Source organism: Malaya genurostris, chromosome 2 (genome assembly GCF_030247185.1).
Source record: "Malaya genurostris strain Urasoe2022 chromosome 2, Malgen_1.1, whole genome shotgun sequence".
Classification (NCBI taxonomy): domain Eukaryota; kingdom Metazoa; phylum Arthropoda; class Insecta; order Diptera; family Culicidae; genus Malaya; species Malaya genurostris.
In genome coordinates this window covers 70,008,550-70,023,171 of record NC_080571.1, presented here as the reverse complement: position 1 = coordinate 70,023,171, position 14,622 = coordinate 70,008,550, and the positions used below count along the sequence as shown (strand labels likewise).

The following is a 14,622-nucleotide window of genomic DNA, read 5'->3' as shown; positions in this document are numbered from 1 at the left end:
GGTTTCGTTTACTAAGAAATCAATAATATAAATAATAAAGAACGTGTAAGTAGTGTCGACAGCTTTGATGGTTAGTGTTCGAAATTTCAAGTGTTCCCGAACGAGAGTCGATCAAATCATACAAGTCGAATGGAATAGAAGAAGCAAAATTCGAACTCGAACGAAAGTGTAGATTCGTTCGTATCACAAATCCGTCGGATTGCAGAATCGGGGTGATTATTAACTTAATTCCATAATTTATTGCGACGATTCGTTTTCAAATATTATGCAAAACCTGAAAAATCAGGCATCCCTGTAAGCAGTTGATCTGTGCTGACAAACGAGAGGGAAAAAAATAGTAAAAAAAAACTTTTACATAACACAAAGGGTGCACCGATAGTGAATAGTTCGCGCAGCTCAATATAGGTGGAGCTAGTGCCCCACGGAAATTTATTTTTATAATTTACTCATAGTGTCATATCTGTTAGTCTGTGCTATAAGACCATCTATTGAATCTAAGTCTGTGAAAATCGGTCACGCCATCTCTGAGAAAGGCTAGTACACATAGCAAAGTCTTGGCATTACATTCGAACATATGAAAACTGGCTTGTAAGACCAGTGCCGTATGCTGGAAATGCTAGTACACATATTTTCATTTTTTGCATTTTTTTTGGTAAACCCCATAACCGGAACCGGAAGTCCGAAAGTCTAAACAAAATTCAGGAAAATTGTGGGGACCTATCATTTGAATCAGTAATCAATTCAATTACCGAACTGGTAATCGAACGTTCAGCTGAATTCTGCGAAATTTTTTAAGTGTATAGTACAGACTACAAATGAAAATTCCTTAAAAACCGTCGTTTCGGACGATTTTGCTCGCATGAAATTAACAATGTATGCAAGCTCTATGGGCAAATTGCAACTTTGCCAAAAAATTATTAAATTTCTTACTGGAAATCTCTACTTAACTACTTACTCTACTGTTCTCTGTGGTAAAACAGAAGAAAGTCATTTTGCAGCTCGACAACGCTCCCGGATACACAGTGAAAGTGGTCAATAATATTATGAACTTTTATCCTACCCTCCATACTCCCTAAACTGGTCCACTTCCGACTATCATTTGTGTTCATCAACGTCTGATGCACTTGCTGAGCTGCATTTCACTAGTCGCTTTAAAAGATGACCTGTTTTTTTGACGTGGCATTCATAAATTGGTAAAAAATGGAGAAAATTAATAGCTCTCACAGGCAACTACTTTGTAAAAGTATCCTGAGCCTGTTACTTACAATCAACATGTATTTCTATTAAAAATTGCCACATTGTAAACTGGTACACCTGGTAGCGAGTAAAAAACAAACGTGAAAATTATTTGTTGTTACCGAAAGTAAACTCATTTATTACTTTAGAGTAGTTTCACATATTACTTACGCTCTCAGTAGTGTGTAGATCTCGGAAGAGCTGACAAATGACCCAATAAAAAATAGATGACAGCTGAAGACAATTCTTTCATCGCAAAGGACGTACAGTTTTCGTTGCAGTCTAAACAATCCGAAAAAATGATTATGATTCGAGGTAGTATTGCTGAGCTGTGTCGGTGTTTCTTTTTCCGACAATCATTATGCCACGATCGCGACGGCAAAGTGAATAATAGTTTGCCTTGTTGGAAATTAAGTCCATATTTTGGTGCCTGAAAATTTCATTTTCGAACGAATAAGAGATTTCGTATTGCCCCGTTGTTAAAAATATTCACCCGAGATTTGAATGCGATGATTTTCATTAGCATCAACAAATTGGCTGTCATCGCAATCGTTCAGTCAGCGAATGAAGCTTGTTCAAGAAGCAGTAAAGGGGGAATCGCGCTTTGAAGTAGACAAGATCGCACTAACACATACGCACAGGAGGTTGTTGAAAAAAGTCAAACCAGATTTTTCAATCAAAAATTGCTAATTTACATCATTAAATTTTATTCCAAAAGCAGCACAGAACCGAACGAAACGGTAGGAAAAGTGTCCCGGGTTACGGTTGGAGCGATTTGGCAGCTGGAGAAACTGGATTCTGCCACGGCCGGAGCAGAAAAATCGAATTCTTCTTCCTGCTACTCTACCTCCAGTTGGAGGAGCTTGAGAAGGTGATGTTTGCCGTCTAAAACGGGAAACGTTATTTCATTCGACAGGATCGACTATGCGAGCATATTTTTGCTTCGGCTAACGTTGGATCTACCTAAATTGTGCAGTTTAGGTAAAATCCACCTTCATAATGGTATTGTTTTGAAAATTCCACTTCCATTTCAACATGACAGTTCTCATCGAAGCATTGTAAACAGTTTTAGGGGTTATGTTTCGGTAACTACGACGAGGGAGAGCAAAATATCCAAACATTGCATTTTTTTCATATCTTTGCGTTTGAGAATGCGACGTTTTTTTCGATTTCATTTTCATTTATTGAAAAAAGTTGGATTTAATTTTACAACTATTCCATTCGGTTACTTTCAGTGAATTCCAGAAATGAATGGTACTTTTGATGCAAAATCGTCTAGCTCGTCATCATCGTCCTCGTCCGGTGGAGGAGGTGGGAGCAATTCCGCCAGCGGAAACAGCGGAACATCTCAGCTGAGTAAGGCTCCCCGTAACTACAAGCTTATTGCGGACCCATTTATTCATAAAGGAGTTCCGAAAATCTATCGCTATGATGGGATTGTACCGGGGGATCCCACCTACCCTCCCGTTATACCGCGGGATCCGAGAAATCCGCTAGCACGAATTAGGTCACGTTTGGATACGTTGGATATACCGGTTCCCAGGTGAGTTGATTGTGTGGTACTTTTTGACCGAAAAATGGCATCTTTTGTTTTTGTTTACAATTATGATAGATTCAAAATTGACCAGCACTACATTGGGGAACCACCTGCTATTGAAATAACCATCACTAACTTGAACGACAACATTGACAAACCATTTCTGTCGGATATGTTGGCCAAATGTGGAACGTACACGGAACTTTACATCTACTATCATCCGTTAACCCACAAGCATCTCGGATTGGCACGAATTGTGTTCGAAAATGTACGCTCGGCTCGGCTCTGCGTGGAGAAGTTGAATGGCACATCGGTAATGGGGAAGGTGTTGAATGTCTTCAAAGATGCGTTCGGTGAAGAATGCAAACGTTTGTTGGATGAACGATCAAACGAGAGACATAAACCACCGCCACCACCACCGCCTCCCACGCACACGGCGAAACCAATACCCAGTTTACCTCCTAGCTATGGTGAATCGAAACCCCCACCGAAACCACCACTGCCACCGGCAGCTCCATCGAGTTCTTCATCTTCTCGGTATGGTCGAAGTAGTGGCGGTGGAGGTGGCGATAGAGGAGGAGGAGGTGTCAAACTTTTAACCGATGACGATAATTGGGATTGTGAGGAACCGATCGTGACTAGATCGAAACCAGCTCCCCCATTACCGTCGTCGAGTTCGTCATCGTCGAAGAAAAATGTCCTCGCCGATGAAACGGACCTGTGGGATTCGGGAGATTGTTCCGGAAGCGCTGGCAACAGTCAGGATTCGAGTTACTTCAGTAAGGAAAAATACTCGTCCACAGGTAAAAGTCTCGGCGATGAGTGGGACGACGACAGTCGAGGTAAGGAGAAATATTACGATCGAAAGGATCGAGACGGAAGGAAACACGGTTATCAGAAAAGTGAGAGACGGGATCGGGAACGAGATCGAGCGCGAGATTATGACCGAGGGAGAGACAAAGATCGTGATCGAGATAGAGAGTGGGATCGAGAACGGGACCGGGACCGGGATCGTGACCGAAATTGGGACAGCAGAGAAAGGGATCGTTACGGGCGGGATCGAGACAGCCGACGACGGAGCAAGAGTAGTGGTGGTTATTGGTATGGTGATTCCGGAAGTTATTCGAACGACATGAGTTACTCGACCGGTGGCCGTGGATATTCGCAGTACGATTATTATGGTTATGCTACTTCGGATTACGGTCAGTACGGTTATCCGCTACCACATTCCCAGGGAACACCGTATGTGGCACCCGCGGTAGTACCTGCGACCACCGTAAACTGCACCTCGTCATCGTGGGTACCGCCACCGCCGCCGGAAGAAAAACCACCGAAAGCTCCACCACCACCTCCATCCCGGAAGCCAACTCTGGACGATTTGGAAACGTGGGATGATGATGCCGATTTGTTACCGCCTCCACCGCCGCCGAAAGCTCCCTCCACACCACCGGAAGCACCTCCGGAGCCAAGTGCCGAACCAGCCGCCGATGACGATAATAGTGGATCGGGTCTGGATTTGGATACCAGAATAGCGTTGATGTTTAAGGATAAAACTTTCGGTGCAGCACCTTTCCTGCAGCTCAGTGATGCCGAAGACGAGGACAAAAAAGAAGAAGGCGAAGTAACAGAGAAACTTACTAAAATTAAGATCAAAGAGGAAGTGAAGGAAGAGCGGCCGCCCCGTCCTCCCGAGGAGGTACAGGTGAAAAAAGAGATTAAACTGGAACCACCGAAAGAGGAAGGCGCTAGCGATATATCGTCGAGTGATGATGAAATTCTGGCCAAAGAAAGTCCTCCTCCACCGACCAAACCGCCGATGTTGGACATCATCAAACGAGACAACGATCAAATGTCTTTATCAAGTTTGTCGTCACACGATGACAAAAATGAGGATTCGAAAGCTCCACCTCTTCCACCGGAACCGGTCCCCGATGTACCTCCACCACCCGAACCGAGCGATGCATTTGCTTACGTTTACCCGCCCGGCATAGCCCCCGGAATGGGCTATCCTCCGGCGCCCCCGGGAACCGATCCTTCGTACTACTACTCCCAGTCGTATTCGCAAAGCTCGTATCAACAGTATCAATCCGGATATTACCAGAACAGCTATATGCCTTACGTGGCGGGCTTTGCCGGAGCTTATCCATATCATGTGCCGCAGTCTCAACCGTACTACTCACCCAGCAAAAAGGATTCTGGCTACAACGAAGAACGCTTCCATTCCTACAATAACAGTTCGTCGTCGGGGAGGGAGCGGGAATGCAAAAAGAGAAACCGGTACGAGGATGCTATCACGGCGGTCATAGAACGTGTAACGACCGAGCTCAAGCAAATATTGAAAAAGGATTTCAACAAAAAGATGATTGAAAACACAGCCTACAAAAAGTACGAAGCCTGGTGGGACGAGGAGGAACTGAAGAGTAAAGGAAACAATCGAAACGTACTGAATGACATAACACCGCTTGGTTCGGCCAAACTGGACAAAGCTCCGGATATCAATCAGTTGCTCAATCAAACCTATGACAACCTGGACAGCAACAGCAGCTACCTAGGTTTGGGACTACGGGCAACCATCCCGAAAATGCCAAGCTTCCGACGTATTCCGAAGCAACCGAGCCCCGTTCCGCAGGATGAAGATTCTCGACGAAGCGATCAGGAAGACATGGTGCAGGGATCGGACTCGGAAAAAGAATCCGAAACGCAACCATCGTCGCAACAGTCACGAATCCGAACCCCGCCTCCGTCGGGATCGTCGGCAAATATTTCCCTCACCAGAACGTCTTCCACTTCGGCGGCTTCGTCGCGCATTGAAAAACGTAAACCCAGCGTTTCATCGTTCTTCACATCAACGAGCGAAGAGGAAAGTAGTGCCAGTGAGTCGGACGACAGTACGGATACCGGTTCGCTGTCGGACGTTGAAATGTCCTATACCAGTCGCAAGCAACATCATCAGCAGCAGCAGCAGCAGCATCAGCAACAGCAGCATCAGCACCAGCACCAGTCGTCATCTCGCGAAAAACGTGATAAGCGAATATATTCCGATTCCGACACGGAAGACGAACCGGGACAAAGTGGTAGCAAGTTCCCGCTTCCGACCAGTAGTGCCGGATCTCGCAGTAAAACGAAGATATATTCCGATTCGGATTCCGACGATGACGTTGGTAAACCGCCACTTAAGGAAATTCTCCCTTCGATCTCCACCGAAAAAGCTCGCAGCAGAAGTCCAGACCATACAGTGCTTCCCCCCCACACATCCTCCCGGGGGGCCACAACTCCACCCCATCCTCCACCGGCGGAACATTTGTCGATGTTACCTCTGGATCAGCTACACGAAGACCTCTCACCGGACGTCGATGAAAGTCCACCGCTTCAGCAGCCCCCCCGAACACCCGGACGAGAATCTCCCAAGAAGGCTCTCTACGAATTGGACCGAATTTACAGTGATTCCGATGAGGAACGTGAATATCAGGAAAAGCGACGTAGGAAAGCAGAATATCTGGAACAGATCGAACGTGAATTCCAGGAAGAACAAGCGCGGCTAGCACTGGAACGCGAACAGCAAGAGAAGGCAGCTGCCGAAGCACCACCAAAACCAGCACCAGCACCAGCTGCGCCAGTCGTCAGCAAATCTCCCGCCAAAGGAGCTAGGAACTATCGGAAAAACACCACAGTATCGATACTGGAAAAAACTCCAAGTTACGACGATCCACTGACTCCACTCACCAGTCAACCGCCTCCGACGCCAGGTGCCGGAATGCTAGATAACTATAAGGATCCGTTAGCTGCCGCCCTTACCAAAAGTAGCAGTTCAACGGCGACAACCGCCAAAAAGAAGAAACTGGAAAAAGCAACCAAAACGAAAGCGAAAGGTGCTGGTGGTCGTAAGGCGAAGGATACTAACGGAGTTCCCGCCAGCGTCATTCCACCATCCGAACCACTTGTACCGGCCCCCATTCAATCCATGCCAATTGTTTGTCCACCACCAGTCACAGCCGCAGCAGCAGCAGCAACAACGACACCTTCAATTATCACCGATTTCCCACAACCAACACCGCCCCAGGCAGCATCCGTTCCAGTCGTCGGTGGCACCCCGCGGCTTAGTTCGTCGGATGATTTATTCTCGGCCGACGAAGAAACGGCTGCCCGACGAGCAGCGAAAGCATCTCCCGCCTCGTCGGACGGTGGTTCCAGTCAAGCCAGTCAGGTGGCCCTGGACCATTGCTACTCGCTACCGCCGTCGGCTTCACCGTCCTCATCGTCACCCCAACCGCAGTCAGATTCATCCGCGCCGGTCGCCAAATCTGCTAACAAATACGCTCCCTCGTCCGATGCGTTGGCACACGACCATGGCTACACCAACAGCGACGACGCAACGGGAGGAACGGGAACACCACTGGCTGCTGCCGGTCACACGCAGATACCGTCTGATTCGACTCCGCCGGCACGGTCAGCCGAATCATCGCTACCACAGGCAGTTCCAATTCCAACACCACCCTCGGCAAGTCGTTCGGTAGGACGCCCCAAAAAGGACCCCAATGCACCGAAGGTCAAGCACAAAAAGCGCAACGAAAAACAAGAGAAGGCCGTCGCGGTTAAACAAGCGGCTGCAGTTGCGGTCCTACCACAATTACTGGCCACCTACGGTTCAACGTTTGTGCCCGTTGCCAAGTATCGCGAGCGGGACATACGCTCGGAAATGGCAGTGCTGTACGACTTCCTGACCCGTGGAATCGATGGCGAAGATGTGCAGTATATCAAGCAAAGCTACGAACTGCTTTTGAGCGACGACACCAACAACTACTGGCTGAATGCCACTCATTGGGTTGATCACTGTACGACCGAGAGAAGCTTTCTTCCACCACCGACGAAAAAGCGCAAAAAAGACAAGGAATCCGTGTCCGACATCAAACAGCACTCGACGGGATCGGCCCGAACGCAAGGCTTCTACAAGATCGATCCTCGCGAAAAAGCCAAATATAAATACCATCACCTGAAGGGCACTCCGGCGGCTAACCATCTGAACAATATTGAAACGGCCAAGGCTGCCACCAAGATGCAAGGTTTGTCCCGTGAGGCCCGTTCCAATCAGCGACGGCTGCTGACGGCCTTCGGTGCCAGCACCGAGTCCGAATTGCTCAAGTTCAACCAGCTGAAGTTCCGCAAAAAGCAGCTCAAATTCGCCAAATCCGCCATCCACGACTGGGGACTGTTCGCCATGGAACCGATCGCTGCGGATGAGATGGTAATCGAGTACGTCGGGCAGATGGTGCGTCCGTCGGTGGCCGATTTGCGCGAAACCAAGTACGAGGCTATCGGCATTGGCAGTTCGTATCTGTTCCGGATCGATATGGAAACGATTATCGATGCTACCAAGTGCGGCAATCTGGCACGTTTCATCAATCATAGCTGCAATGTAAGTAGATGTTTTTTAATTCCCAGTCTTGTAAACATTTTGTTTCAACAATCCTCACTAATTCACAGCCAAACTGTTACGCCAAGGTCATCACAATTGAGTCCGAGAAGAAGATTGTCATCTACTCGAAGCAGCCGATTGGAGTGAATGAGGAGATTACGTACGACTACAAATTCCCGCTGGAGGACGAAAAGATTCCGTGTCTGTGTGGAGCCAACGGTTGTCGGGGTACGCTCAACTAAGTGCGCGAACGACGGTGTGTTAGCAGCCTCTTCTTATTCTCGTGTCAGACCAGAATGCTCATAATGAAATTTTAGCTGAGATAAGTCGAACGGACGGTCGGTCGGATAGTGATTCAAAGAATGAACAAATCCGTTGTAAACCAGAATAGAGAAACAAGATTTGCTTTGTTAAATTTAGCAATAGAAGAAAAAAAACAAGCTTTGCTTCGAAGCTCCAATAGCCAACCTACGCCGTTGTAGAAGGGGAAAAGTTATCATTCGGATAGGTAAATGAAATCGAAGTAATAGCAAACGTCATGAGATCCATTTGTACATCATTGTCATGTATGTAGATAAGTGAATTTTTGTTTCAACAGCCGTAAGCATAGTACCGAGGAGCACTGCTGTTCGTTGTTTGCATTTCCTGTTTCAGGCAAATCTTATGTAAATAACATTGATTTAAGAATATATTCAACATCGTAAGTAACGGTTCGTTTCATTGTTTAGCCAACTATATATTCAAACAATTAGGGTTTGTTTTTCGGTACTAGAGTTACCGTTTTGGGGAAAAAACACTGGCCTTTATTACCATTCTCACTCCCACTTTCACTTCACTCGCATATCACTTCACTTGATTTTACCACTTTATCACTGTAGTGAAAAAAATTATGTTTCCAAAATAATTTCGACGATGTGATGTTCATAATAACAACAAGCTCATCTAGGTAAGTGCTTTTTTTCCTGGCTTTTGTGATGACCTACATTCACTTCAATTGATTTTCACCGTTGAGTGATACCGATAATAAAAGCCATTTTGTTTAATTTTCACCACGCTTCTTTTTCGACTCATCAATTCATTAGCAGTTCAAATAGAATTGTCATTACCATGTGGTAGTTTAACCCAAAAGTTTACCTAAGAAACACACATAAGCGTTGGATTCGGTTCGAACATCCTTCGATGGTTGCAATCATACCTCCCGAGAATCGTCGTTTAGCAGTGAAAATCGGTGATCACGTTTGCAGTGAGTTTATCGCATCGTCCGGAATATCGCAGAGTTGTCACCTCGGGCCTTTAATATTCTTACTGTACTTTAACGATCTCAAATTTTTACCGAACGGCTCTCGTCTATCGTAACTGAAGACGTTAAGATTTATAATTGTATCCGAAGCCCACAAGATGCAGCTTTTCAAAGGCAGTTGACGAGCTTCTCTGAGTGCTCCAGCTCTCATTACTATTACTCTTACTCTTTCAGTCGTAGACCACGCGGGTCTCTGCTGTATACAGGAGGCGTGTCTCCATTCAACTCGGTTCATGGCTGTTCGCCGCCAGCCTCGGTAGCTGCGAAGGGTCCGCAAGTCGTCCTCAATTTGATCGATCCATCTTGCTCGCTGCGCGCCTCTTCTTCTTATACCGGTCGGATCATTATCGAGAATCATTTTAACCGGGTTGTTCTCCGACATGTTAACAACATGCCCGGCCCACCGTAACCGCCCGACCTTGGCCGTTTGGACGAGGGTTGGTCCTCCCAGCAACTGGTGCAGCTCATGGTTCATTCGCCTTCTCCACGTACCGTCTTCCATCCGCACTCCGCCAAAGATGGTTCGCAACACCTTCCGTTCAAAAACACCTAGTGCGCGTTGATCCTCCGCAAGAATTGTCCAGGACTCGTGCCCGTAGAGGATAACCGGTCTAATCTGCGTTTTGTAGATAGTTAACTTCGTACGACGGCGAATTTTGCTCGATCGAAGCGTCCTGCGCAGTCCAAAGTAAAAACGATTTCCTGACAGTATGCGTCTCTGAATTTCTCTGCTGGTGTCATTATCGGCAGTCACCAGTGAGCCCAAGTACACGAACTCGTAGACCATTTCGATTTCATCATCGCCAATCAGAACTCGTAATGAGTGGCTGACATCATCTTCTCTCGAGCCCCTGCCTTTCATGTACTTTGTCTTTGACACATTGATATCAAGTCCGATCCGCTTGGTCTCGGCTTTTATTCCGATGTACGTATCTTCCATCTTCTCAAAGTTGCGTGCTATAATGTCAATATAATCAGCGAAACCAAGTTGCTGGACGGACTTTCTGAAAATCGTGCCACTCGTGTCTATCCTCGCTATTTTTATCACCCATCCATCGTAGCCTTTACCAATCGTATCAGTTTGTGCGGGAATCCAGCTCTCATATGAACATCATTAGTTAGAGTGAGATCTTCTGTCTCTGTTCGATAGATTGACTTCAAGGGTAAGATGAAAATAGACATTCGCTTCGAGTTTTTGCTTCACTAGCAGTATTGCACAATGTTCGAACTATTTTTTCTGCGCTATTGCTTTTTTGAACCGAAGCAAAGATATTGTACTCGATTTTATCAAAATTCGTTGACTGAACGTTGAGTCATCGGCCAAATAATATAGTGACACTACTAATGAGACCTATATCTGATGTACTACTGTGTCCAACGGGTGCGGGTAATTTCGCCGAAAGCCATTCCGCAGTTTCGTCGAAACTGTAATTTCGAATACATCACATTATTAATAACAAAAACTACAAATTACATGATTTGGCTCAGTGTGACCTTTCATCAAAAAATTCATCGATTTTTATGTCTCCTAGATAATTGAGCGTTCGCGTCCCTTGCCGCCATTTTTTCAGGTAGCGGTTCGTCAGCAAAGCTATCGTTTTCCATCAGTTCATATCTCATTGCAATTTCCAATTGTGTTGTAATCTGTTATATGACCAACTAGAGATCTTTCCAATGGAATACAAATGAGAAAAGGGAGAACCACAGAAAACAGATATACAGGCTCACATATGAACTGTGAGTAAAATTTGCTCATTCTGCGTGGCGAACACTTGCAGATGTCACCACGATCGACACGAGGTGCCACCACGATTTGGGTTCCGCTCTCACATGAGACACTTCTCGTGTGATTCATGCGACATGGAAAAAACATTGTCTGTACACTTAGGAGAATTGTGTGATGAGTTGATTGTTGTAGTTGGAATATTTCTATAGCAGGCAGGAGGATTTTGTTATCGTTCCGGATCGTAGTAGAGCGTTTTGAAAGATTGTGGCGAATATTCGAGTAGGTGGCAGCAGTGTTTCCAACGTATAGTAAAATTCGAAATTTACATAGGATTTTGAAAAAAATTGTTAGAGCCTCTATATCTGTTATCTGTGGGAATATTTATTAAAGCTTGCTTCAGATAGAATTGGAACATAGACAATTGCCTGTATTTCAGTTATTTATTATTGAATTCAAGATCTTTTTTATACAAATGTAGCGCTTTCTTCATACTTTTAAGAAAAAATACGGATAAAATTATTCGTCACGGTTTCGAAGGAATTCTCGGCGCACACCTTCTTCGTCCATCGTTTTAGCTTATTCCACCAGGTCGTCATCTGATTGATGTCCTTGACAACCTTTCCCTTTGCCTTGAGTCTCCTCTTCATGATTGCCCAGTATTTCTCAATAGGGCGGAACTGGGGATAGTTGAATGGGTTAAGGTTTTTCGGAACAAACTGGACCCCTTTCTCTGCATACCATTCTTGAACGACTTTGCTGTAATGACAGCTTGCCAAATCTGACCAAAACATTGCGGGATTGTCGTAGGATCCAATGAACGGCAAAATTCGTTTTTGGAGACACTCTTTCTGGTATAGTTCCGATGTCATTGTCTTATTTGTAACGAAAACTTTCGTTTTTGCCATAGCTGCAAATGCCCTGCTAAATCATAAATTTTCTTGCAAATTTGTCGGCAAAAACTAATTTATATTTGGTTGGAACATCCGTTGCCAAGTAAAATTTTTGACCTGGGATTTGCCCGAAGTTAGCCTTGACATAGGTTTCATCGTCCATCAGAAGACACCCGTCGAACTTGGTCAGCACCTGGTCATATAGTTTCCGAGCACGAATTTTGACTTGAATCCTTCCCGGAGTCGATTTCTCCTCACAGTACTATGGGCAGCACCGAATTTTCTGGCCAAATTACGGTCCGACAGATTAGGATTCCTCTTAATCGTCTCCAAAATCTTACCACGCAATTTCCGGTCGACAGTTCTACTCCGACGATTGGCTTGAGGCTTCCGAATCGTCGTCAATGTTTCCTTATACCGTTTGATAACGCGCCATACGGTATTTCTGGGCAATTTCAGCTGTTTAGCTAGCCTAGATGCAGACTACAATGGATTTTCCAAAAAACTGTGCACAATTTTTTCCCTTCTTTCAGCTTTCATGTTGATTGTTTACAAAGTAGTATCGATTTGCGGAATGTCAAAAATCATACGTGAAGCTGACAAAATTCCCGACACGTGGGCGCCAAGAACTTCCAAATCCGTCCACCAGGAGCGCCACAATATGAGCAAAAGTTTGTTTCAATTCTAAATGAAGCAAGCTTTACTCAGTCTGAGTAGTTACTCAGTTTCATACACTGTACTGCCACAATTGCAGAAGTTTCCCTGACTGCAATTACCAGATTTTTTAGTGTTTCAGCTTTTAGTTGATTTTTTTACTAAATTATCCCTTCGTTCAATACACATATTTAAAAAGTTTTCTTCTTAACTTTTGCTAGAACTCTTTCTTGTCAATTTCCCTTAGATTCAAGAATAGTTTTATCTGACTAGATTTTTTTCGCTCAAAATTTAGAAAAATTTTCCGAGGCCGAGTTTCATATACCAATCGATTCAGCTCGACGAACTGAGCAAATGTCCGTGTGTGTCGTTAACAAAGAGATCGAGATCTCAGAGATGATTGAACCAATTTTGATTAAACTAGTCGAAAATGACAGGTCTCCCCGTCACCCAGAACGCTATTGAATGGTTTTGAGTTTTATGTCAAAATTTTCAGTTTTTTGACAATATCTGTCAAAATTGACCTTGAAAAGAGAATGTTTTAAGACTTAGATTCTGCACGGTAAGAGCTATCCAACAAACCATAGATTGTTAAAATCCGTATATTTTTAACGAAGATATCGATATTTTTGTGTAAGCGACTTTACACCTTATTCCAGTAGCAGGCGTTTTAGGCGATGTTTCGGAGCAAAGTGAAACACGATTTTCAAAACTGTTTTATGCTATTGTTTCTTGGCACTTAAAAGACTATGCACAGCACCCTTTTTCATGACGTTTCGATTTTAGCACGGTTCATTTTTGGCAACATAATCCTTCGAACATTACATCTGTATTATAAAGATGGCAGCATTCTAAAATACAAAACAATTTCATGTTTATATTGATTTATACTGCTTACAGCAATAATTGTTGAAAGAACACAAGTTTTCACACAATTATACCAATCAAAGAAGTTCGTCGAGATAAGCAAGTTTGTGTGTGAAAAATATTTTTTCTCGGAAATGGCTTAACTGATTTCTACAAACTTATACTCATATGAACAGTCCTATGCTCCCATATAAGGTTGCTGAATTTAATTTGGATCTGACTTCTGGTTTCGGAACAACAGGATGATATATTTAACGGGATTAAAATAATGTCATTCAAACAGTTCTCTTTTACATCTCATCCAAGTCAGTCGATAAAACAAAACCGTTTACGTTCGGAACGGAAGAAACCAAGTACAATATTGTGTAGTGAACAACAGAACGATTTCGAAATGAGTGAGCCAAACGAACAAAAGCTACCGCCGATACGGAAGAATACAATTATTGTTGACTTGAGGCAGTGCAAAATTCGACATTCGATACGAGAACTTGAAGGTTTGCTTAAGGAGCAAATGCATCTTGACATTAAACGTGTACATTTACTTCAATGCAATAAGACAAATAATGTTGTTTACATCCAGTTTTATAAAGAGTTGGATGCAATTCAATTCGCAAAAGACAATAACAATGTGCACTATGTGGAGCACGAAAACATTAAGTACAATATTCCAGTATATATGGAAGATAGTGCTATAGAAGTGCGTGTGCATGATCTTCCCTGAAGCGTCATCGATCATTATATTCGCAAAACTATGTCCCAATACGGAGAGATTCTCTCTATCGAAAAGGAAAATTGGAAGAACTTGTTCCCCGGTATTCTAAATGGCGTACGTTTGTTACGAATGCGCTTGAAGAGGTCTATACCTTTTATGTGACTTTTGGTCAGGATACAAGAATCCCGTGCAAATCACTTGTTACCTATGACAATCAGATGGCCACATGTCAATATTGCCAAAAAGCTGTTCACTACGGTAAGCCATGTGATAAACTGGACAAGGAG

General features: G+C 44.3%; 1 protein-coding gene and 1 long non-coding RNA gene across 3 annotated transcripts; one reads left to right on the top strand and one right to left on the bottom strand.

Moving 5' to 3' along the window:
* Positions 1-1,493: 1,493 nt before the first annotated feature.
* On the top strand, positions 1,494-8,894 carry LOC131428168 (histone-lysine N-methyltransferase SETD1). 2 transcript variants are annotated; one of them, XM_058591882.1, is made up of 5 exons: positions 1,494-1,880; positions 1,958-2,217; positions 2,472-2,779; positions 2,849-8,186; positions 8,255-8,894. In XM_058591882.1, the coding sequence occupies exons 3-5, from the start codon at positions 2,484-2,486 to the stop codon at positions 8,426-8,428; spliced, it is 5,808 nt and encodes a 1,935-aa protein (XP_058447865.1). In that variant the 5' UTR covers positions 1,494-1,880; positions 1,958-2,217; positions 2,472-2,483; the 3' UTR covers positions 8,429-8,894. The 2 variants fall into 2 exon arrangements, with proteins under 2 accessions (XP_058447865.1, XP_058447866.1); XM_058591883.1 differs by having other exon boundaries at positions 1,955-2,217.
* Positions 8,895-11,633: 2,739 nt separating this feature from the next.
* LOC131428989 (uncharacterized) lies at positions 11,634-12,828 on the bottom strand. The gene is made up of 2 exons (XR_009229407.1): positions 11,951-12,828; positions 11,634-11,889 (listed from the first exon to the last, which is right to left on the bottom strand). It is a non-coding gene; the product is annotated as an uncharacterized LOC131428989 (long non-coding RNA).
* Positions 12,829-14,622: the final 1,794 nt, after the last annotated feature.